Source organism: Suricata suricatta, chromosome 5 (assembly GCF_006229205.1).
Source record: "Suricata suricatta isolate VVHF042 chromosome 5, meerkat_22Aug2017_6uvM2_HiC, whole genome shotgun sequence".
Classification (NCBI taxonomy): Eukaryota; Metazoa; Chordata; class Mammalia; order Carnivora; family Herpestidae; genus Suricata; species Suricata suricatta.
This window is the reverse complement of record NC_043704.1, coordinates 60,405,924-60,431,955: the sequence shown is the minus strand read 5'-3', so window position 1 is coordinate 60,431,955 and position 26,032 is coordinate 60,405,924. Positions and strand designations below refer to the sequence as shown.

The following is a 26,032-nucleotide window of genomic DNA, read 5'->3' as shown; positions in this document are numbered from 1 at the left end:
TGTAAGTGTGATGATCAATTTATATACTCATTGCCAGAAATTTCCAGATTTCAGCTTGGAAGCATATTGGGACAGGATGTTTTCCAAAGGGAACTCTGTCCTTCATTTTATGATTAGTTGGGAACTGTGTCTGAAACCATTTCTTTTGGTTAGCATACTTAAGTATTTCATTGGATTGAGGTTTTGAGACATATAAGTGATTTTTCATTTTCAGAAATATTTATGTTTTTTGTGTTAATCTTTTAAAAAGTATAGAAATTAGCTTATTTGGAATTCTGTCACGCTGAAGTGGACTGCAGAGGCACAGGAGTAAAGCCAGCCTTGTCTCTGGATCCCTACCTCCTGCATGTCTCCTCTGCCATCACAGCCCTCAAACACACTTTGAAATCCCCTACGTGGTCATTATAGAATGGCCTCTAAGCACTATGGTGAACATGTAATTTTTACCCATTTTCTTACTGTTTAGTCTTTTTCTTATACTTGCAGAAATATTTTTCTTTTGTCTGTAAAGTGTCAAAATAACCTCTCCCATGACAGTCAGAATCCTAGAGCATTTTTGGCTGTTTATGCTATAAAAACATGAAATTAACACATCAGGTAGATTTCACACTCCCCCCTTCCTGAGCAGATTGATGTAAATTGAATTTCACATTAATCAGACAGAGCAATATACCTCTGCTGTCCAGTGGAAATGTACAATTTTCACTTACTTAAGAAAAGTGCTATAGGCTTTCTATTTCTTTCACTATTTAAACATTGGCATTTTTTGGAGTTTTTTTTCTTACCTGCATTGCTACCTGATTATCATCCTTATTTCCTCTAAAATTTTATTTCAAGGTTATTCAGTCCCATATTAGAGAATTTATTTCCATCAAACTAAATTTCATATGTAAATGTTTATATTATCACCTATATTGTACTTTTATTACAAAAACATCAGTCTGTTAATCAAATATTGAGTACCTACCATTAATATAGGAAAAGGAAGCAATTAAATACAATGAAATTCACTGTTGGCAGAGTTTTTGTTAGTGTTTATCCTGAATTTCATTATTTCAATGGACTCTACTCTCACTAATTGGTTATTTCATCCAGTTCCTCTGACATAGGTTAAATTCTATGACTCTAGAACCGTCTTTTTCAAACTAAGGGTTTTAACCCATTAATGGGACCTGAAATCAGACTCAAGATGACCTGTTTTTTAAAGAAATGGAATGGATCAGAAGTGTCAGAATGCACCTCTGGTAGTAAGGGTAGATCTTGTTTGGTGAAAATTTTGTTTTAATTATATAGATTTTTGTTTCGAACATACCCATATACCTATAAACTTGTATATTGGGTCATCACAGTGTAACGTTTTTCTTACTGTAGGTGCCAGTCAAAAATGATTTAAAAGTCACTTAAACATTTAAGAACTCTAGAAATATTCTCCTGACTCATTGACTTAAGAACTGTGATTTTTTTTTTAATGTAACCCCAAAGAGTCTGTGAGGAAAGTTAAGCATTATGGATGTTCAATAGAAATGAGTATGCAAATAGAATTAGAACATATTCAGGTCACTTTTACAAGATAAAATCAAGTAGGTATCTAAATAATAGATTTTAAGCCTCAAAACTGACCCCTGATACAATATAAGTTCCAAACTCTGTAGCTTACTTATTCAGGGACAGTCATCCACTTATAGATAGCACTCAGTGACCTCCATGCCTGAATTCTCAAATGGCTGCCACAAAAATGTCTCTTAATGGAGATCCCCTTTGGGAAGGGAATGTAGCAGGCATTTCTCAACTCCACTCAGTGGTGTCTCCTAATGTCATCAAGTATCTTGGAATCAAAATAAGGTCTTCCTTAGAAAGAGAATGAACCAGACTCATTACTAGATTCTGAATGAGTTCCAGGAGGGCAAGTGCCTTATCTCTGACTCACCTTTTACATTTTTCTAGGGTTTAGCAAGGCAGTGTTTTCATTCATTCAGTTTAAGGATTTGGTAAATGAATCCTTCTCTTTAGAAATCCTGTGTCTGATCCAGTTCTTTCACAAAATCCACCCTCTTGGTTACATATTGACTTTTGTAAGTCTTATACTTAATTTGTTATTGACAGTTCACTTGTTAAATCTTGTTCCATTCCCTTTCTCTCAAACCTGTCTTCATTTGCAAGCATAGCTGAAGTCTCCCTCATGCATTCATCTTTTGAAAAGTAGTTATTTAGGGGCTCCTGGGTGGCTCAGTCAGTTAAGCATCCAGCTCTTGATTTCGGTTGAAGTCATGATCTAATGGTCTTGAATTCAAGCACCGAGTCGGGCTCATGCTCACAGCACAGAGCCTACTCGGGATCCTCTCCCTCCCTCCTCTGTCAGCCTCTCTGCCACTCTCTTGCACACGTGGTAGCTCTGTCTCTCTCAAAATAAATAAACTTAAAAAAACATAGTCCTTTATATGCCTGTTCTTTTTGCTTTACTATTTTATGGTAATTTAAAAAATGTAATATGTCTTTGTGACATGATAGAATTCCTTCTTCTGAGGTAATGTCTTCAGGTGCTAATGCCCTCTACTAGCAGACCTTTTGCACAGGGAATTGGTAAAGCGATTCCATTTAGCTTAAAGAAGAAGATAAGCCAGAGCTAAGGTCTCATTGATATTATCAACTAATAAATGGCTTCTTTTTAACCGAAGAACTTTGTTGCTTAGAAAACAACAGCTGGCCGCTGAGTATAACCGGAAACAAGTTCTCCGACACCGCTTTACAGAATGGCAGCATTGGCATCATGCAGAGATGGTAAAGAGAGAGCTGGCTCGAACAAAGGAGGAAACCAGGAAGAGGATGAATGAGCTGCTGAAGGCAGCATCACTAGGGAAACTCAGCACAGATGGGTCACCTGGCATCAGTCTACTTGAGGAGGCAGCAGCCATGGTGGATGCACCCGCAAGAAATGGAGAGGTACGGTGTTGTTCCTTTGCTCGGTCTTCTCCGTATTAAACACTGGCATCTGAGCTCTGCACTTGGATAGCCTGGGATATATTAGCCACTGTCAGATTGCCTTGCCTGGACTGTCTAAAAGATGAAAGCTGTTCACAGTGCACAAAGGTTACCTTTCAGTCAGTGTTTATTTTCTTGAATTGAATTTTTATATATCACATATAAACTTTGGTATAGATGAGACTTGGTGGGGACATAACATAGAGAGGGAATTTAATACAACTGAAAGACTATTTCACAAAGATAAAGCATTGTTTATACCTTTTGAATTCCTCTTACTTGGTTATCAGACATTTACTTTCTAAATGAACTTGTGACATATATATGTGTGTGTGTGTGTGTGTGTGTGTGTGGTGGTAAAGTTTTTTCCTAATAAGAAAATCATGTGTTAATTATGGTAATTTGATAGGAGAAAATGAGAGAGGAAAAAGAAAAGTGGCCTATAATTCTGTCACCTGGAGATAACCAATAATAACGTGTTGAAATACGGCTATATAGTCTTTTCTCTATTTAGGCATATCCAAATTTTTCTCTTTAATATTTTATTTTACTTTTAAATTTTCTTCAACTTATTAAAGATATCTAGTTTTTCATAATACATAATACAGAGGAGGTAAGGCCATTTTTTCCTTCTTAATAACTATAACTATTCTGTTTTCTAAAAAATGGTTCATAATTTTATAACATAACATGAGAAGTTTTTAAAGGTTTTTATCTTAGAGACAGAGACAGAGCATGTGCAGGGGAGGGTCAGAGAGAGAGGGAGACACAGAATCTGAAGCAGGCTCCAGGCTCTGAGCTGTCAGCACAGAACCCGATGCGGGGCTTGAACCCACAAACCTTGAGATCATGACCTGAGCCAAAGTTGTACCCTTAACCGACTGAGCCACCCAGGTGCCCCAACATGAGAATTTTCTATGCCACTAAATCTCCTTCTGCAACAGTAGTTCTCAATTGAGAGTAAACCACAAATGAGACCTGTTAAATCAGAATTTCTGGTTGTGGGGCACCTGTAGATTTTTTTCAGGTTTTACTGGTGACCCTAATGACTACCCCTTGGTTAAGCACTGCCATTCTGTGCCATCGTCTGTAATGGCTGTAGATACTCTACGGTCAGCCCTAAGCTTGAATCTGTTTACCTTTTTCTCTATCGCTGGACATTGAAGTTGTTTCCAGTTTGCCCCTATTGTAAACAGTGCTGCAGTGAACATTGTTGTAACTAAATCTTTGCATGCATCCATTTTTCTTAAATGCTTTACCTAGGACAAATACCTAAAAACAGAATGCCCGTTTTAAAGACTATTACCAAATTGCCCTTCCACAAAGGTTGTGCCAAAGAAATGCCTGTTTTCCTGTCAAGTAACACATTTTTCATTTTTGCTAAGTTGATAGGTAAAATATTTTCATCTTATTATTGCTTCAACATTTGCATTTTTATTATTAGTGAGGTTAAACATTTTTTGTAATGACCATTTATGTATATGTGTATGTGAAAATGGAGATAATGACTTGTCTCTTCGTGCTGTTATACATTTTTCTGTTTGATTATATATAGTTTTCTTATTTGTAGAGCTCTATATATTAGACTACTGATGCTTTTATCATGACATATCTTGCAAAAGTTTTTTTCATTGTTTTCATTTGTCCTTTTGGGTAAGTTTTGATGTTTGGTACTATACAGAGTTAAGCTTTTATAGAGGGAATCCTATCAGTTTTTTCTTTCATAATTGCACTTGTCATATTTGAGAAGCCCTTTGGGGAAGGTCCTCTACCACCTCCCCTCCACCCCAGGCCAGTCCCATCTTCCACATAACTCAGACATGTACAATAAACTGGGCACCAAAGGGGCCCCGGTCTTGTTTTTTACCCTGATTTCTGCCAGGAAGTAGGCTGGTTTTAATTTAAGCCTAGTCTTTCAGCAAAGGGTTATCATGAGGATGCTTATTGGGGCTTATGTAACATTTTGGTCCCTTCCCCTAGGCAGTTTATCTACCTTTATGCCAGTTAGATAATTTAACTTCCATTGAGACCCAAGAGATTCTTCTACCTTAAGAAACAGCTGTGTGGAACCTTTTGCTTTACAAAGTTACACTGTTGTTATCTTTAAATTTAGAAAAGACAACAAAGTATTTTTTATTTGCATAAAACAGAAAAATTACTATGTGTAATTTTCTTACTATATATATGTAAGAAATAAAAAGAAATAAAAGCCTTAAATCTCTGAAATCAATAACTCTGAAAAAGATTTTGTCAAGAAAGGATATTATAAAAAAATAAAGCAAGTGAAAATAAAAGGATATAATAGACCCTGTGGGGTAGATAAACTCTATTTTCTTTCCAGAGTGTAGAATATAACATGATCAAATAAAATATAAAATCTTTAGTTAGATGCTTACTAATTTTACAATCATAAGGACTCATGTACCACAAATGCATACATTATACCTTGAAATTTTTCAAAATTATCCGTTAGCTTATAGATGATTTTTGCTAATTACACCAGCCTGTTCAGTCCTATTGTAGCACAGTCTGTACCATTAAGCTTTCTTTCATTCTCTTATTTTTACCTTGAAAAGTTACTGTGATCCAAAAGAAATCTTTTTACTGTACCCAAGGCTTTTACAGTCTTGCTGGGTTAATAATGCACTCTTATTACAAAGTTTAAAAGGGCCTAAAACATATACCCTGCTTGATGCTCAATAACTTACGCAGATGTTCTCACAAATAAGTATCTACTGACATTTCTGAAATAGAAGGTTATTTTTTAGTCTTTTAACATGTCATAGTTTCCATATATCACATTTTTTACTCTAGCTATGTCTATAGGAAATATTTCCATCATCATGAAGAATATCTAGTATGGTCCCCTCTTACAGCTAAAAGCTTGTAAGATATAAGACAGTTCATAGTATTTTTCTCCCTGTCCATTGCAGATGGCAGAATCAAAAACTGGTCAGACCACAGAACCTAGAAGAGACATTCTGGAAGAGACATTTTAATTATGTGTTATTTTGGTCAGGATTGGTTTTTCTGATTTAGAATTCTGTTTCCTCCCCCTCTATATAGAACTTATTATATGAACTAATAATAAGTATGATATCTCAGTCTGTTGAATGAGATCAGGTATGTGATAAAGCTTTGAAAACTATTAACCCATATGTTAAAATATTATATTATTGATATTATAATTATTATTATGTAATGCAGGTATTTACCCAGTGATCATAGGCTTGCAAATATTTCCCATAGATAGTCTGGGAATAGCTGGAGTCTATAGACTTTAATCCAGGCTTTGATCCTGAAAATGAATGAATAAATGAGTGAATAAATAACATACATACATACCCTGTGATTACTTTATTAGTGGCAAGAAGGACATTGAGAGAACAGAGCTGTTATTGATTTGTAAAGGTATTTGTTGGTTTTCAAACATTCTTTTTTATTTAATTTTTTTTCTTAATGTTTATTTCTTTAATTTTGAGAGAATAAAAGCACAAGATGGGGGAGAGGCAGACAGAGGGAGACACAGAATCTGAAGCAGGTTCCAGGCTCTGAGTTGTCAGCACAGAGCCCGATGCGGGGCTCCACCCCACAAAGTGTGAGATCATGACCTGAGCCAAAGTCAGACACTCAACTGACTGAACCACCCAGGTGCCCCATTTTCAGACATTCTTGAGGGAGAATATATCCTTTGCCGCAAAATTCGGAGTTAATTCACACAGATTAAAATTCCTGGAATATATATCTGGAATAATCCTGCCTAACTGACAAATGAATTATCCAAATTAGAAATTTCTGCGAACACAGTTTGCTTACTGTAAATGTCCTGGTCCATGGCATTGGTTTGTACAGCGGTAGCCACTCGCCCACTGAGTTTCCGTGGGGAGCAGCGGTGCACATTGTGAGAATAGCTCACCGAGCTTTTAGGGCTGGTGGCCTCTGAGATAGCCGGGCCAAGAGCACAGGGCAGTTGTGTCATTGAACCAAACAGGGCTGACTAGATGAGGTTGGGTCTCCTCAACGTAGTCCTTTAAGTAGCTGAACTGTAACATGCTCCTTCTCTCTCAGGTGACTGGTGGGCTGCCTTTGTGGGAAAAGCCTCCCTCAGAGAGCAGTGATTGCCTACCCAGCTCTCACCTAGGAAGACCAACAAAGAGCAGCTTGCATGTCCCTTTGAATGCATCTGACAATAAGCAGCATGAGACCCAGGATGTTGAGCCGTCCCAGCAGCCTGGCAGCAACAAGATCAGAACCACCAGCCGGAAAGCAAAATCCATGTGCGTGGGTCATTTCTGCAACCGCCATGTCCTCCAGCAACAGTTGATTGAAAAGCAAAAGAAGAAACTTCAGGAACAACAGAAAACAATTCTGGAGCTGAAGGAAAGCCAGCGGTTAGCAGAGGCTCGGTGGGCAGCAGAGAGGGCTGCCGCAGTCACCGATGCACGGAGCTGCCAGCTGCCAAACCCCAGAGAAAAAGAACCTAAAAGAACCTGCCAGGTGCTTCCAAAGTATGTCCATTGTATCAGAACACTTTTTGGACTCATGATTTGGGTTTTTTCCACTGGTGTTTGAGAGGCCCCTGAACTTCTTTGCCCAGTTTCCAGGCTCCTTGATATCTCCCTTTCTTTTATTGTGTACTCTCAAAACAAAGAAGCCCCAGTACACTGTGATCAGTACTAGACAGGTGGTAATAGATATTTGGTTCCACTGGTTACCTGTGAGTTATACAGTTGGCATTTGTGTTGTGGCTGTCTTTGTCTGAGGAGCCCTGTTGCTATACCAGTAAAAGAGAATGCTTCCTTGCCTCCTCTAACTTGATTTCTGGGTTTCTGATTATGTTTCATCCTGAGAAGCCAGGTTGGACAATTTGCCAGGTACAAATGGAGCATCTCCTGGACTGGCTAAATAGCTTAAATGTGTAGTTGTTTTGGGTAAAAGTAAACATCTTTGAGCCTGAAATAAGATTCCAGATATCTCAAAAGCCACATACAGTAGTTTCAGACACGCTTGAGACATACTCAATACATGTGATAAATGGCAGGGTAAGAAGTGGGTGATAGATACCGATTGATTTGAAGCCCTGGGGTGGGAGTCCAAGCACCTGACTCACATTGCAGACAGAGTCACTCAGTCTTTCCATACCTCATTACACCAATTTATTGAGTGGATATAATACATAGTCATCTTAGAGAGTAAAGATAAATTAAAATTTGTGAAGTGCTTTGAGTTCCTCAGGCTTGAGGGTTTTGAACAAAGCTGGTTATCGATCTGAATTCTTTCCTTTTTTTTTTTTTTTTAAACCCCCAGCTCGCCTGTTGCTTCTCCTGGAACTGATGTCAGTAGAAGTGATTCCCAAAATCCTGCTGGAGCCAGAAGGAACCCAAGGCAGCTGATGGCACCCCACCCCATACTAAAAGGCAGGGTGGTCTTGGTGGTGATTTGGTGGGGGCTGTCTTCCTTCCTGAAATAGAATATGCTGGGACTGAATCCCGGCAACTCTTAGGTTTTGAGACTTGGCAGAACCTGGTCAAAGATAGGTAGATAGGTGAGAAGACCAGTGCACCAGAGAGTTCCACAACTTTTTTCCCGCCCCTTCTGCCAAACTTTCTGACCTTCCCAACCAATACAAAAAGAACAAAAACAAAAACGGAAAGGTGTATCATCTTTCTGTAAATGAGATTTGGATTGTGGGAGGAAAATGGGACACTTAACCAATGAGAAAACTCTGAGTAACTGCTAACAACAAACACTGATAAAGATCACCTGACATTATACATTGGTAACCTTAAAATACTGATGCATATATAGCAATCCATGTCAAGTTACTGCATCATCTTATTGTGCCTTGATGGTAGGCTTTAACTAATGAAATCTATAAACCAGGCATTAATAACATTTTGATGCATGTGGAAATCATTTAAACTGAATAATGCTATGAGAAGAAAAGCATTCTCTGCCTAGTGAATCTGCTGATTGTCTTTACTGAATATATGTTTGTATATAGAGGTAGGCACGTTGGCAGTTCAGTTATACTGTGGTTTGTAAATCTGATTTTTCACCAACGGCAAGATAGCTGCCCTAACAAGAAGTGATGGCATCTGCAGGCACACTGTGCTTGAAGCGCTTCCTTTCTGTGAAGAAAGTAGCAGTCTTTGCATTGACTCTCTGCCAGGACAGCAGTCTATGCCATCTTTGTCTCCCACTGAGGATGGTCAGGAAATGCCCAGTTCAGTGTGCTTATTTTTAAAAAAATTATTGTTTGGATCAAGGAGTTATCATATTTTAGAACCACAGGCTCCTTTTCAAGTAGTCTTTAATGATTTGCTCTGGAAAACATGGGGAAAGCGCTTATTACCAGAGACTCTGCTCCTCAGGGCTCTCGCTTTAATCCTCTAGTCTATTTCTGCCTCCTTAAAGCCAGCCTCACTGCCGCCATCTGCAGCTCCCCCACTATTCTTCTTCCAGCGAAGCAGACACTTAATATCCGTAAGAAATAGCCTGGTGAGTTTTTCGTTTATTAATTCTTGAAAGTTGGACTTAAAATTTTCCTCTCTAACACGGCAAAAGAAACCAAAAGTAACCATCGGCTGACTTAGGTGGGCAGAACTTGATACTCCTCCCACCCATCGCCGTCTCCCTGTAAAAGCCCCAGCTGATGACAGAGTCCTATTATCAGACCATCTTGCACATTTGCTTCTTTTGGATCGATATTTAATAGACTGTCAAGAACAGGAGTCTGACACTTGAATTCACTCAGATGCCAATTCTCCAAATGCCTAGTACAATTCCATTTCCTTGCCATCTGGATATCTCTCCAGGCCTTAAAACTAGATTTTAATGTATTCTTCATGACCCTAAACTTTACTTTGTTATTGTTGTTTCATATACAGACATATATATGACGACTTAGGAAAAAGTAGCAGACCCAATAGGATTTGAGGACTGATTGTACTGTCAAAGTCTGTGTCAGATGTATTTAAAGTTTTCTACATCCATTAAAGAAATCATCAAATTAAAATTCTGGTTTCTGGGGGGCTCTAGGGTGGCTCATTTGGTTAAGTGTCCAACTCTTGATCTCAACTCAGGTCTTGATCTCAGAGTCATAAATTCAAGCCCCGAATTGGGCTCCATGCTGGATATGAAGCCACTTAAAAAAAATCTGGTTTCTGGGTTTCAGTCAGAAAAATATCATCAAGGCACATTATCTTATTTAAATCAGTGAGCATTTATTCTAATAGAAAAGTAAATAAAAACATAACTTGCAAATTGTTCATCATTGCTGAGGATAGGATTTTAGGCCTTTAACCTGTAGGGGATATATAAGTAATATATATACTTATATATTTATAAATCACAATTACAACTTATATTTTACATGAATTTTTTATTTTATATGTTTATAAGCAAATAAATGTTTCTGAGGTTGTAAACACTCAACCTGCAAGAAAACCCTAACAATAACTCTAAATTTTGCTATAATATGTGGAGACATTTTTTTTCAGTGTTCCTTATATTTTTGATATTGAAGCTGTGTTACTATTTTCTAGCCATGGAAGAGAGAGCAGTTCAGCGAGCTGAACGTAGGCGGATCTTGGCAGAGAGGAAGAAAAAACAAGAAGAGGAGAAATTGGTAAATCAAGAATGAAACCCCAGACAAAAAAAAAAGGATTCATATAGGTCTTTATATTAAAAAAAAAAAAAAAGCCCAGCTTGTTAGGTGTTTTGAGACAATAGAGCTAGATCAACTTTTTTTTTTAATGTTTTTATTTATTATTTAGACAGACAGAAACAGAGCATGAGTTGGGGAGGGGCAGAGAGAGAGGGAGACACAGAATCTGAAGCAGGCTCCAGGCTCTGAGCTGTCAGCACAGAGCCCGATGTAGGGCTTGAACCCACGAACCATGAGATCATGACCTGAGCCGAAGTCAGCTGCTTAACCGACTGAGCCACCCAGGCGCCCATAGATCAACTTTAGAAATAGTTTTTTACCACTGGCCTGAACTCTGAAATTTTTAGAAAAATAAAGTAAAAAACAGCAACACCACTGGTATAACAGGAAGAAAATGTTATAAAAGTTGATGACAGGCAGCAAGTGGGGAGATCTGCACATTTAGATTTGTGTCTGATCTGGTAAGCTGCAAAGGTGAGGAGTTCCTATCATACACAGTTGTGACCTAGACTGTCGAAAGTAAATTTTGTACCTAGTGAGAAAAAATAAACAGTTCCAACAGTTTGGGAGTTTCTTGTTTATGAAATGAAAGAAATTTTTCTTATACTGTTTAGAGTTTGGACCTAGTGTTTCACAGGTGAAAATAACTAAAACGTAATCATTTTTTATGAAAAAGTAATGTTCTTTTCTTGCTTAGTATTACCGTCCCGAGTAGAAGAGGATTATTTTGGAGATACTTTTAAGTTACACAACTGACCACCTGTTGATTGGATTTTCTACTTTTATCATGAAGGAAAGACTTCTTACAGGGACGAGTGGGCACTTTGGTAGATACTTGACTGTCTTCAGTATGAAAAATCTTATTTCCATACAAACACAGCATTCCCATTTTTTACTGACTCTAATCTTGACCAGGCCCAGTTACAGGCCCAAGAGGAGGACCGTCAGAAGAGGGAAGCAGAAGAAAAGGAAGCTCAGCTTAAGAGAAAACGAGAAGAGAAGAGACTACAGAAAATGGTTTGTGAATATTTGTAAATGTTGACCAAATGTTTGGTCAGCTGCCTCTTAAAGCCTATTGTATGCATTACCGTGACCTTGTGCACCTTTTCCATTTCAGAACTTCCAACCAGAACACTCTTCTCACACGTCTACCCTTTTTCTCTGCCTTAGCAAAAACCTGCTCATTCTTCAGATCGCAGCTCAAACGTGACTTCTTCCAGATTAGTCTTTCTTGTCTTGTACACTCACTTCTCCACCCAAGGTTAGGTTACGTTCCCCTAATGGACTCTGAAATATATTTCCTTTAAAACATTACCAGGACTTGTAATTAAGCATATATTTTGTGGTGGTCTTACTGATTTCAGCGTCCTCAACTAAACTGAAATCTCCTCAAGACTAAAGGGAGCAGTCTGGTATTGCTCACTGTTGTATTGGTTAGCTGTATAGTATGCATATAGTATGAACTCAGCAAGTGTGTTGAATGAGTGAATAGATGAATGGATAAATAAATGAACAAATGGAGGAAATTATACACAGAAGAAATAAGAGATAAAACTCTTATTTTCAAGATTATTAAGTTCTAGTTGGAAAGATAAGGCCTAAAATTGCACACCTGTCAGACAATATAGTCCAGCATATGCTATCTTGTGCCTCAAAGACCAAAGGAGATCAAGAGAGTCATATATGGTAAGACCTATGAAGATTTGGGGGATATTATAGACATTTTCATAGAAAAGAGATTCAAATTGGAAATTGTGTTAATGATTATACAGAGAAATAGAAGCAATAAGGTACATGTATAAGGAAGAGATTTAGTATGAGGAACTGGCTCACATGATTTTTTTTTAATGTTTTATTTGTTTTTGAGAGAGGGAGAGAGAGACAGCGTGAGCAGGGGAGCGTCAGAGAGAGAGAGGGAGACACAGAATCTGAAGCAGGCTCCAGGCTCTGAGCTAGCTGTCAGCAAAGAGCCCAACACAGGCCTTGAACCCACAAACGGTGCGATCATGACTTGAGCCTAAGCCAGACACTCAACCGACTGAGCCACCCAGGCGCCCCCTGGCTTACATGATAATAGAGACTGAGAAGTCCTACAGTGTGCCATCTGTAAACCGTATACCCAGGAAAGCCAGTGCTGTAATGCCAGCCTGAGTCTGAAGGCCTGAAACCAGGAGAATTGGTGGTATAAATTCCAGTGTAGGAGCAGGACAGACCAATGTCCCAGCTCAAGCAGGCAGAAAGGAAAAGGAGGCAAATTCTTACTTGGACGATGCCCACTCACACTTGGGAGGGCAGTCTACAAAGTCCATGGATTCAAATGCTAATCTCATCCCAAAACACACTCACAGACATACCTCTAAATGTTTCATCTAGGCACCCTGTGGCACATTCAAGTTAGCACATAAAACTACCCCTTACTAATTTGGCACCCATACACATCTTCTTAAACCATAATTGATCTCCAAATAAAGACATCAAGACCATTATTCTACTTAACATGATACAACTATCCTGCAAACAACCAAAAACATACTAACTCCTTCCCCAGAAGAGGAAGTAAAGTCCGTAAGTGACTCTCTCATTACTCTTCTCATTGCTCTTCCAGAACTTAAATACTGCAGGTGTAAAATTAAAAAGACTTAATGATACAAAGTCAATACATCTTGTAAAAAAATTTTTCAACATTTATTCATTTTTGAGAGACAGTGACAGAGTGCAAGCAGGAGAGGGACAGAGAGAGAGGGAGACACAGAATCCAAAGCAGCCTCCAGCCTCTGAGCTGTCATCACAGAGCCTGACATGGTGCTCGAACTCACAAACTGAGATCATGACCTGAGCCGAAGTCAGGTGCCCCTAAAGTCAATACATCTTATATGACTCTTCATTGTAGAACATTTGAGAACACACAAAAAAAATGTTTTAATCTATGAGCTCAGCACTAAGAGCGCTATTCAGTACTTCAGTATGTTTACTTCTTTTTCTCTAACCATCTCTCCTTAATAGATTGATAATGGGGGTGGGAGGTGTAGATAGTTTTTAATCTGCTTTTTTGCATTTAAGAGTTTATCTTGAGTATTTTCACTTGTCATTCAGAATTCTTCAAAACCTACTATATGTTGAAGGTCATTTTTTTTCTTTTTTCAAGCTTTTAATTAAGTTACAGCTAGTTAACATAGAGCATTACTACTAATATGTTAACATACTCATTTCAGGTGTAGAATTTAGTAACTCATCACTTATACAACAACAAGTGTTCATTACAAGTGCCCTCTTTAATACCCATCATTATTTAAAAATAAACTTTTAATTTTGGAAGAGTTTTGGCTTACAAAAAAGTTGCAAAGGTAGTACAGGGAGTTTCATATAACCCTCACTCAGTTTTGGTTTCTCCTTTAATGTTATCATCTTATATTACCATGGTATGTTTGTCAAAACTAAGAAACCAACATTAGTACATTACTATTAACACCAGACATTATTCAGATTTTTTCACTGATTTTTTTCCAGTTTTTCCAGCTTCTTGCTATGTCTTCACATAGTAGAAAGAGCTAGGGAGCTTTGTGGGGTCTCTTCTATGACAGCACATCCCTTTCACAGGGGCTCCACCCTCATGGCCTATGCACCTCCCAAAGGCCACAATTTCTAACTGCATCACTTTGGGCCTTAGGATTTCAACATATGAACAGGGGTCGGGTGGGGAGACACATTCAAACCCTAGCACTTTGTCTTTCCTTGTTTTTTATGGCCTTGGCAATTTTGAGAAGTACCTATCAAGTATTTTGTAGACTATTCCTCAATTTGTGTTGGTCTGAAGTTTTCTTAGAATTCTTCTGGAATTAACGGGTTTTGTTTTAAGAATGCCATTTAAGTAAAGCGCCCTCCTAATTTCATAGCAGGGGATACATGAAATAAAGATGACTTATCTCAGGTGATACGAACTTTGATAACTTGTTTAATGCAGTGTTTGACATCTTTCTCCACTCTGAAGTTAGTATTTTTCCCTTTTCATTCTACGTTAGAGGAACTTCATTAAGTCTGACCTACTCCCAAGGTAGAGAGGAGTGAAAATTAAGTTCTGTCTCTTGAAGGGAGGAGTATTATTTGAGATTCTTCTATGAGGAAGATGTATTCTTTCTCCATTTGCTTATTCAATCATTTATAGCAGCGTGGATTCACATATATTTTACACTTTGAGTTATATACACTTTTCTATATACTTTGAGTTATAAAAATATTATTTATTTTGTTGCTCAAATTGTTCCCTCTTTGGCTACAGGAGCTCTTTAATGTTGGCTTCTGGCTCCTTTTGGCTCTGACATGCCCTCTTCCTTTTTTGATTTTGGGATATTTTATTTCCCAATACTGTTCATCTTGTATTTTCACTGCCTCAATCTTAGACTCAGCCATTTCTCCAGGGTGCCCTAGTTCTAAATTGTATTTGGAAAGCAAGATCTGGACAGTGAGGGTACGGATTACTTGTGGGATGTCGTTAATTCTAGCACCTTAGCAGAGAGAGCTAGGTCATATGCATAATGCTTGTTAAACCATGAACACATCTATAATTGTTTCTGTATCTATCCATCTAAGTAAACATTAAGCTAAACCTAAGTTCACTAATGTCCCTGGCTCTAATCTCACATCAGATGATTTATATTTTCCCTTCCATTTTTGTTTGTCTGTAAATTTCCTCTCTGGCTCCCACAATTCACCATGCATTTACTTAATTTGTTCAAATCCAGTATACGTGTGAAGCAGTTTCAGAACTGTTTACCCATACCCCCATGAGAAAATTTACCAACTGGAATACAGTATTTATACAGTTCCTTTTGTTTTTAACCTTACCGTTTCTGATTAAAATTTGGTTTTCTAGTCACTTAGGTCAGCTTCTGTTTTTCCCCACCTCCTTGTATCATTTGTAATAAGTTTATTTTTTTTTTTGCATATAGACATTCAGTTTTCAGTATCATTGAGAAGGCTTTCTTTTCTCCATTTAAATGCCTTTATACCTTTGTCAAAAATCAGTTGACTGTATTTGTGGGAGTCTATTTCTGGGCTCTATACTGTCCTATTCCTTTTTACATATATTTCTTTGCCAATTGCTGTCTTTTTTTTTTTTTAATGTTTATTTAGCTCTGAGAGAGAGACAGAGTGCAAGCAGGGGAGGGGCAGAGAGAAAAAAAGACACATAATATGAAGCAGGTTCTCGGCTCTGAGCTGTCAGGACAGAGCCCAGTGCAGGCTCGAACCCACCAACCACAAGATCATGACCCAAGCCAAAGTCGGATGCTCAACCGAATGAGCCACCCAGATGCCCCTGCCAATTGCTGTCTTTGATTGCTGTACCTTTATAGTAAATCTTGAAACTGGGCATTGTGAATTCTTTGACTTTATTTCTTCTTTTTCAGAGTGATTTGGCTATTCTGGTTTCTTTGCCTTTTAAAAAAATTTTTTAGGTTTATTTTGAGAGAGAGAAAGCGTGGGCAGAGGAGGTACAGAGAGACGGGGGGGGGGGGGGGGGGGGGGGGGAAAGAATCCCAAGAAGGCTCCACACTGTCAGTGCAGAGCCTGATGTATGGGGTTCAATTTTAGTATATGTGCTGCGGAAGCGAGCACAAGATGTATGGGGATCAAACTCACAAACCATGAGATCGTGACCTGAACTGAATTGAAGAGTTGTACACTTAACCAACTGAGTCATCCAGGTGCTCCTCTTTGCCTTCTTATATAAGTTTTACACTAATCTTATCAATATGTACAAAGAAGCTTGCTAAGATTTTGATCAGGATTGTATTAAGTCTGCAGATAAAATTGGGAGAATTGATATCAACAACATGGAGTCTTTATGAGCATAGTATATCTCTCCATTTATTTAGATCTCTGTTTCATGACTGTTGTATAACTTTTCACATTCTTTTATATATATACATATACATATATACATATATATATTGTTAGATTTATATACCTAAGTATTTCTTTTTTGGTGCCATTGTAAATGGTAGGGGTTTTTTTAAATCAAATTTGATTTATTCATTGCTAGTAATAAGAACTATTCATTTTTGTATGTTGACCTTGTATCCTGCAACTTTGCTAAACTCACTTATTAGTTCTAAGGATTTGTTTGTTTTTTTGTAGATTCTTTGGAATTTTTTATATGTTATCTGCCAATAAAGGCAGTTTTATTTCTTCCTTCCCAATGTGTATACTTTTTATTTTTCTTGCCTTATTGCATTAGCTAGGAATTTGGAGTAAGATTGAATAGGAGTAGTGAGAGAAGACATCCTTGCCATGTTATAGATCTTAGGGGGAAGATTCTCTCTCTCATCTTTATTGTCATATATGTCATATATTGTACCTTTATATGTACAATATAAATACCCAATACCTTGTTACTTTTATTGCTTTACACGTTTATACTTTAGTGTAATTAAAACACAAGCTGAAGATTATAGTTTACATTTATTTCTTTGATCTCTGATGTTCTTTATTTCTTTATGTAGATCTAAGATCTTATATATATATATATATATACACATATATCATATTGCCTCTGCCTGAAGAACCTCCTTTAACATTTCTTGTAGATCAGCTGGTAGTGAATTCCCTTAGATTTTGTTTGCCTGAGAAAGTTTTTATTTTTCCTTAACTTTTAAAGGGTATTTTCACTAGGTCATAGAATTCTGGGTTGATAGTTTTTCTTTCAACACTTTACCTATGTCATTCTGTTGCCTTCTTGCTTGCCTGGTTTCTGACAAATTTGCAGTAATTCTTATGTTTGTTCCTTTATCATAGGTGTGTTAGTCTACTTGGGTTGCCAGTCCTGTAGACTGGACATTCGAGATCAGGGTGCCAGCATGCTGGGTCTCTGGTAGGGGCTCCCTTCCTGGTTTGTAGATGGCCACCTTCTCACTGTGTCCTCTTGTGGCCTTTCCCAGTGAGAAAGGGAGAGACAGCATATGAGCTCTCGGGTGAGTTATAAAGACAACTAATCTTACCTCTAGGACCTCATTTTACCTTAATTAGTCCCTCAGAGTCCCCATATCCAAATATAGCCCCATTCATACAGCCATATGAATCCAGGGGTAGGACACAAACATTTAGTCTATACCAGTACATAAGGTGGGTTCTTTTCCCCCAGCTGCCTGGTGCCTTTTTTTGTCTTTAGTTTTCAGCAGTTTTAATATATGTCCCAATGTGATTTGTTTGTTTCCCTTGCTTGGTGCTCTGTACGCTTCTTTGATATGTGGCTTTGTGTCTGTCAGTAATTTTGGAATGTATTTACCCATTATTTCTTCAGATATTTCACCTGTCCCATTCTTTTTCTTTTCCTTCTGGATTTCCAGCTCTGCTTGCATTGAATGGTTTGATACTATCCCATAGCTCTTGGATGCTCTGTTATGTTTTATATTCTTTTTTCTCTTTCTTTTTCAGTTTGTGTAATTTCTACTAACCTCAAGTTACCTGATTCTTTCCTTGGTTACATCAAGTCCAGTGATGAGGCTCTCTTCATTTCTGCTACCATGGTTTTGATTTCTGGCATTTTCATTTGACAATTACAGTTCCCATATCTCTGTTAACACTACCTATCTGATCTTGAATAATGACTACTTTTCCTTTAGAGCCTTTAATATTATAAATTATTTAAAATTCCCTCTCAGGTAGTTTTAACTCCTCTAAATCTGAGTCTTATTCTAAAGATTTATTTGTCTTTTTAGACTGTGTTTGTTGCTTATCTTTCGGTATATCTTTGTTGGTGGTGGTGGTGGTGGTGGAAGCTAGGCTTATTATACAGAGCAATAGAAACTAAGATGAATAGGCCTTAGTGTGGGGATTTCTGTTAATCTATCCAGGAGTTGGGCTACATTTGAAGTCAGTTGTTGCCGTGGTTATTATTATTGAGGTTTGCTGTTGCCTTGAGCACCATAGACTTCAGCTTACACTAGCAACTTTGTTTTTGTCTCCTTTTGGCTTCAAGTGTCCCCTTGTGCTGTCCCCCAGAGAGAGTGGAGTATACTCCACTGTTACTACTGGAGGTGTGTTACATGTTGGTGGGGTGTGGATAAAGGCAAGCGTTCTGTAACATTCTGATTAAGTCACAGTCTTTGGAATGCACAGGATTGGGCATTCAGAAGAATTTCTGCTCCTACTCGAGAGGTAGAGCCTTCCCCTGGTCTCTCGTCCCTTCTCTAGTCTCTACTACCTCAATCTGTAACCTTAAAGCCCTTGTCTGTGAGGTTGCCCCTCTACTTAGGTGAGACGGGGGCTGGTGTGGGCAGAGCTCCCTTCCCCCCAGCTGCAGCAGCAGTCCACTAGTATGCTGAAATAGGGCCGCTTGCACATGAAGGCTTTGTTTCCCAAGGGAGGGTGGTCTGGGCAGATTTTACAGTGGCTGCTGTTCCTCTCTCCCAGCCAGAATCATGGTAGGAACTTTATCTGGATTCCCCCGATTCTGTGAGAGCCTGGTGGAGTCCTACTATAGGTTTATGCTTTGTGGTTATGAGGCTGCCATAAAACACTGTATGGTTATAAGTCTGTTTTAAGCTGATAACTTTATATACAAACCTCTACATTTTTATACTCCTGTTCCCACAGTTTATGTGGGGCTTTTTGTTTTATTTTGTTTTTTTGTTTTAATTTTTTTTAACCTTATTTATTATTGAGAGACAGAGAATGAGCATGGAAGGGGCAGAGAGAAGGGGAGACAGAATCTGAAAGAGGCTGTGCTGTGTCAGCTGTGCTGACAGCTCAGAGCCTGACATGGGGCTCGAACTCACAAACTGCGAGATCATGACCTGAGCTGACATCGGATGCTTAACTGACTGAGCCACCCAGGCACCCCCCCACAGTTTGTGTTGATGTCAATTTACAATTCTTATAGTGTCTATCTATTAACAATTATTATGGTTAATTTTAATACGTTTGTCTTTTGACCTTTATACTGGCATTATAAGTGATTCACCCATCACCATTACAATATTAGAGTATTCTGGATTAAACTATACACACACACACACACACACACACACACACACCTTTACCAGTGAATTTTATTGTTTTATAATTTTGTATATTTTCATGTTACTTGAAGACATCCCTCTAACACTTCTTGGGGTTTAAAAAAATTTTTTTTTATGTTTTTTTATTTTTGAGAGACAGAGAGAGACAGCACAAGCAGGGGAGGGTCAGAGAGAGAGGGAGATACAGAATCTTAAGCAGGCTCCAAGCTCTGAGCTAGCTGTCAGTCAGCACAGAGCCCGACACGGGGCTCAAACCCACAAACCGTGAGATCATGACCTGAGCCGAAGCCAAACACTTAACCAACTGAGCCACCCAGGCACCCCTAACACTTCTTGTAAGGCTGGTCTGTTGGTAATGAACTCTTTTAACTTTTGTCTAGAAAACTCTTTTATCTCTCCTTCAATTCTGAAAGACACCTTTGCTAAATAGAGTATTCTTGTTTGGCAGTTTTTTTCTTTCACACTTTGAATGTATCATCCCACTCTCTCTAGCCTGCTAGATTTCTGCTGGAAAACTCACTAATTGTCTTATGGGAGTGCCCTTATATGTAACAACTTGCTTTTCCCTTGATGCTTCTAAGATTCTCTCCTTGTCTTTAACTTCTGACAATCTAATTACAATGAGTTTTGGTGTGTGTCTCTTTAGATTCATTTTGTTTGGTCTTCGTGGATGTGGATGTCTGTTTCATTGCCCAGGTGAGGGAGGTTTTCAGCCAGTATTTCTTTCAATAAGCTTTCTGCCTCTTTCTTCTTGAACCCCCATAATGCAAACATGATGGTGTGCCATTAGTCCCTTAAGCTATTCTCTGCTCTGTCTTTAAGTTGGCTGATCCTTTCTTCTGCCTGATATAGTTTACTATTGAACCCCTCTATTGATTATTGTCAGTTCAGTTATTGTATTCTTCAGCTGTATGATTTATATTTGTTTTTTTTAAGTATATTTTGTATCTCTTGGTGAAATTCTGTCTTTGCTCATGCATTGCTCTCCTGAACTCAGTGAGAGTCTGCACGACCACTGTTTTGACCTGCCTAATGGGTAAATCACTTATGTCGTTAAGATTACTTTCTGGATATTCATCTTGTTCCTTTGTTTGAAAGATATTCCTGTTTCTCTGTTTTTCTTGACTCTCTTGGTTTCTGCACATTTGATAAAGCACCCACCTCTCCTAGTCTTAACGGAGTGGTCTCATGTGGGAGATGAACCTCGTCAGCATGGCCCGGGTTCTTTGTTGTCTCTCAAACCTCTGTGATCATCCAGTCTGCTGTCGTTGTTCTTAGCTCCCAGTAGTTGAGAATGTACCAAGACCTGTCAGTGTTCCAATGGGGAGATGCTCAGTCAGCACCTAGATGCAAACTGATTAAAAACTGTGCCCTCAGGCAGCAGCTGCAAATGTAGGTAACTAAGCCCCTTCAAGAGAAGCCAAGAGACGTGTTTTTGCCTGCTCCTTCTGCACTGAGCCCAGGTGTGTAGCCACAGGGGGAGAGGGGTGCTTCTAAACCCATTTAAAACCTGCTTCTCTGTTTGCTACAGTCCTGCAGGACTTGGGAGTGTAAGCTCTATTGGCTTTCTGAGCCAGGCAGTCCCTCAGGTGGTTGTCATAAATGTTGGGTAACCAGATGGTATCCAGGGTCCTTCCAGAGAGACGCTGGTGGTCTTGTTTTATCACTGGAGTGAGTTAGAAAAGGCAGGGGAAGGGCCCATCAGACACATTCCGTCTCTGGGAAGAACTACAGCCAACCCCTAAATGTGTGCTGAATTAACTGGACTCTCAGGAATTAGCTTATAAATTATGCCATCAAACGCCTTTCAGGGAAATACTGGGAGATGGGCATTTTTGCCTGTTCTCTCAGGGCGGAGCCCTACGGGATAGCCATAGGGAGTGCTCACACATCCATTAAGAACCAATTCTTGGTTTTGTGTATCTCATGGACACAGCTCCACTGGCTTTCAGAGCCAGTTGCTTTAGGGGTCCTTCCTTTGGGTGGTTGATTTAAAAGTTGAAATACTAGATGTGCAGCCCAAACCCTTCATTCCTCAGAGAGAAGCTCGGAGTTGGGAGTTCCCTTCCTGTTGTACTGTGCTGAGCCAGGGGTGGGGTTTCTGTCAAGAGTGTGTTTCAGCCTTTCCTACCCACTTTGATGTGGGTGTTTTCTCATTCACCTGATGCGGGAGTCACTCAGCTAGTTTCTGCAATTCTTTCGGAGGGAAATGCTCCATCTGTGGCAACACACTGGGTGCATGCAAGGGAAGAGGGAAGCCCGGGACCCCCTAATCACTGCCTTGGTTCCTCCTCAGCATTTTTACTTTTTAATTTTTTCCAGAAAGAACTAGAGAAGCAGAAGAGAATTAAGAGGAACCAACAGCTGGAAGCAGCTGCCAAAGAACATTATGAAAGAGTGTTGCTAAGAAAAAAAGGCCTGGAGCCTTGGAAGAGATTGCGAACGCAGAGCAAGCAGAACGTTCAGGTGCCGTGTCATGAGCCTCCTCCCAAAATTACAAAATGGCCTTTTCAAATAGAATATACCACCAATTAGGATTTGAGGGTCGTTTGGTGTTTAAAAGCCAGAAATATTATTCCAGACCCACTAATTGAGTGTATGTATTTCTTTTGGGGGATAAGAGATCAGATTTGGTCATCCAAGATGGAAAGACTTCTGTGATGGGATAGGTTGGAAACAAAATGAGAATTTTTTTCTTTTCTCTTTTTTTTTTTTAGTTTTACAGAGAGGGGAAGTGGCGGGGAGAGAGACAGGGAGACAGAATCCCAAGCAGGCCTCATGCTTAGCACAGAGCCGAAGGCAGAGCTTGAGCCCACGACCCTGGAATTATGACCTGAGCGAAAATCAGGAGTCCGACACTCAAATGCCTGAGCCATCCAGCCGCCCCAAAATGAGTAAATTTTTTTATTAAAGACTTTCAAAGTAAGATAAATAGATCCCCTTCTCAATTTTAGCCATGTTTTTAATAAAGAGAAAATGACTACCATAAGGCATATTAGTCAGATTTCTGCTTCAATAAAGCAGCATAACAAACAGCCCTCAATAATCATTGGCTTATTTCTTACTCACATGTCTGTGGCACAGTTATGGATTACATTCAGATCTCTCCAAAGCCTCTTTCTGACTTCAGCATTAATTCAGGCCATGCTTTTACCTGGCAGATGTGTAAGGTACAACAACTAACCCAATTATGTACACCAATATGCAAACTCTCCTTGTATCATGTTCACTAACATTTCATTGGCCGAAGTAAGTCCTAGAGCCAAACTCAAGGTCGTTAAGGGGAGACAAAGGCTCCTATTTCATTGGGAGGCACTATGAAATGGCACATAGAGAATATGGGTATATAATCCTATTATAGGGACAAAAATCTACTCTGCACACAGAGATACATAAAATCAAACAACATTAAACTTCAAATTTACCCAGTACATAGGGCAGGGCATTCTAAACTAAATGATCAGAAGCTCAAAAGAGATAAAATGTTATTTTCAGAATGCTATTTAATTGTAAGCACAGTAATCTATACTAGTTATAACTACTCTTACTTACACATTTGGCCAGGTTAATACTGAAAAGTAAAGGTAGCATTTTTGGTTATGAAAAGCAAATATAGTAAGAGTCCCACAAAACTGAGTAGTGCTGTGGCTTACACCTCTGTGCACATGACTTAGGCTGGTTTTTTCCTCCCTACCTAATCTATTCATTCTTCATTCTCTTTGTTCTCTTCCTGTCTTTCACACTTCCTTTCTTTTTACCTTCCTAAAATGTCCTTCCACTGTCTTTTCTCTGTCCCTCATGTTTTGTCCTCAGCCTCCTCACCAGTGGTTCCAGAACTACCGAGTGTTCTAGACCTGCTGAGGAAGCCGGGCTGTGGAGATCAGGCCTGGGGGCGAAAGGATCCAGCGGTGCCCCAGGCCGCTGCTGTTTTGCCTTGGCTTCTTCCTCGTAATGAGATGGGAGGGATGGCTCCCTGGTCTTCTCTGTGAATGAGTCTGGAAATGAAATTTGACATTTGAATTGAAATTTGCTTCTTGCAGTATAGTACCAAGTGATAAGTTGGTTATATCTGATAGTTTGCTGTCCAGTTGAATGCTTCTAGTTTTGTTTTATCTGGCTTTTGTATATTTGGGGAGGATTTTCAATTATTAACATACAAAGAAAAAGTAGACAAGGAGTGGAAAGACTCAGTCTTACATTCTTATCAGCTCTTCTCTTTTGTCCTAATTTTTCACTGAATAAAACCAAAAAAGGTATAACATTTTGAAACAAAATTGAATCTATAGGTGAATAACCAAATTAAAAAAGTTTTTTAGGTTTATTTATTGGGGCACCTGGGTGGCTCAGCCGGGTAAGCATTTGTAGTTTTAGCTCAAGTCATGATCTCACAGTTTTGTGAGTTCAAGCCCATGTCAGGCTCTGCACTGCCAGTGTAGAGCCTGCTTGGGATTCTGTCTCCCTCTCTGCCGCTCCACCACTTGCACTGTCTCTGTCTCTCTCAAAATAAACTTAAGAAAAAAGTTTATTATTTCTGAGAGAGAGAGAGCGCGCACGCACAAGTGCATACAAATAGGGGAAGGGCAGAGAGAGAGATTAGGGAGACACAGAATTCAAAGCTGTCTCCAATCTCTGAGCTGTCAGCACAAAGCCCATTGCGGGGCTCAAACCCATGAACTATGACATCATGACCTAAGCGAAAGTCAGGTGCTTAACCAACAGAGCCACCCAGGTGCCCCCAAATTAAAAATTTAATTTATTAGAATATAAAAATAGAAACAGGAGTTTGAGTCCAAATGGATGACTATACTCTTTAAAAATAGAAAAGCCCAACTAAAATAAAAATAAAAATAGCAAAACAGCATTTCCAAACTTTTATGTGCATAAAATTTGTTTTCTTTTCATCTAAAGAACTTCTAAAAATGAACACTCCCTGGTCCCATCTCCAGGTGTTCTCAGTAGGACTGAGTTGTTGGTTGGTATATGTGTCAGGGAATCTGCATTTTTAAAAAGTAGCCCAGGGAGTTCTGAGTGGTCTGAGCTCCACATTTGGGATTCACCTCTGTAGCTTGTAACAAGAATTATTAGCTTCCTATTGCTGAAACAGCAAATTACCACCACCTTAGTGGCTTAAAAACAGCACATACTCAGTATCTTAAAATCAGACTTGTTGCGCCAAGGTCAGACTGTCAGCAGGTATGTTCCTTCTGGTGGATCTAAGGGGGTGTCTATTTCCTTGCCTTTTTTCACCTCCTAGTGGCGACCTGCATTCTGTTGCTCCCAGCCCCCTCCTCAAATCACTCTTCTCTCTTGCTTTCATGTCACATGTCCTGATGCTGAACTGCCCCCCCTCTCTAACAAGGATACTTAGAATTACATTTAGGGCTCTCCCACGTAATCCAGGATAATCTCGTTTAAGATAATTCACTTAATCACATTTTAATATCCTTCACATAATCACATTTGCAAACTCCCTTTTGCCATGTAAGGGACCGTCTTTCCTGGGACCAGGCTGCAGCTGTCCCTGAGGGCCCGCTGTTCATCTATCAGAACGAGATGGTAGAATTTTACAACAGTAGCCGTCCTCTCCGTCTCTTTCAATATGTAACAAGGGAACTGAGCCCTCGAGAGCAGAACTGACTTGCTTTAAATTACACAGCACATTGGTTAGAAAGCTAGAGTGTGGCACCCATCTCCACCAGAAATCCTGCCAGGTCTGGCATTCCTTTGAACTGTATAAAAATCAGAGTGTATAGATGGCAACCACCAGCTGAAAGTTAAAAAGCAGTAGAAGAAAAAGTTCTGACGGACAGTGAAAGGAAGGGGTTGCTTCTTTACCCATCAGAGTTGGCTTCCGGAAGGGAGAGAAAAAGGAAAGGTTCAGTTAAACCATTCCTGGCTTGTCTGTAACATTTTTTGGGAAGAGTTATTTAGCTTTTCCCTAAAACTCATATGTGCTATATGCTATTTATTCCAACAACCATTTTCAGAATTTCCATGGGATTTGCTGATAATCTTTTTTTCCTGGTTCTCTGTTTTCCCAGAGAATGAAAATCAGGGAGAATAGGAGGCTCCCCTTGCCTTCTGTCCCCCAGGCCAGGATGAGTCAGGACAGGCAGCGGTCTTGAGTGGCCTCCCGGATGATTACGTTGGCCAAGAAATAGGACTGTCAGGAGGTTCGCCTGGACCATTCACAGTGCTGGATAGCTAGACAAGCCTTGGAGAAAGGGGTAATTGTCTGGACAAGATTAAGAGAGAAGGGCTTTTTCCCTCCTGCCTCTTATAAGGATGTAACAGTTACCTTTTAAAACCCATAAAACTCTGAGTTACATATTTGTTTTGATAGAATGATGCTCTGAACCTTTTAAGT

The 26,032-nt window shown here is 39.2% G+C and overlaps 1 protein-coding gene across 7 annotated transcripts in view; it reads left to right on the top strand.

The window, feature by feature from the left end:
* The window catches only part of CCDC191 (coiled-coil domain containing 191), a 96,015-nt gene that overhangs the window by 46,251 nt on the left and 23,732 nt on the right, over positions 1–26,032 (top strand). For 5 of the 7 annotated variants that reach the window (XM_029939329.1, XM_029939326.1, XM_029939331.1 and 2 more), the window contains 6 exons: positions 2,676–2,940; positions 7,048–7,487; positions 8,287–8,396; positions 10,527–10,609; positions 11,564–11,665; positions 21,988–22,131. In XM_029939329.1, coding sequence (XP_029795189.1) covers positions 2,676–2,940; positions 7,048–7,487; positions 8,287–8,396; positions 10,527–10,609; positions 11,564–11,665; positions 21,988–22,131 — 1,144 coding nt within the window. The remainder of the gene's footprint in view (positions 1–2,675; positions 2,941–7,047; positions 7,488–8,286; positions 8,397–10,526; positions 10,610–11,563; positions 11,666–21,987; positions 22,132–26,032) is intronic. The other 2 variants (XM_029939327.1, XM_029939332.1) reach the window with 1 other exon arrangement.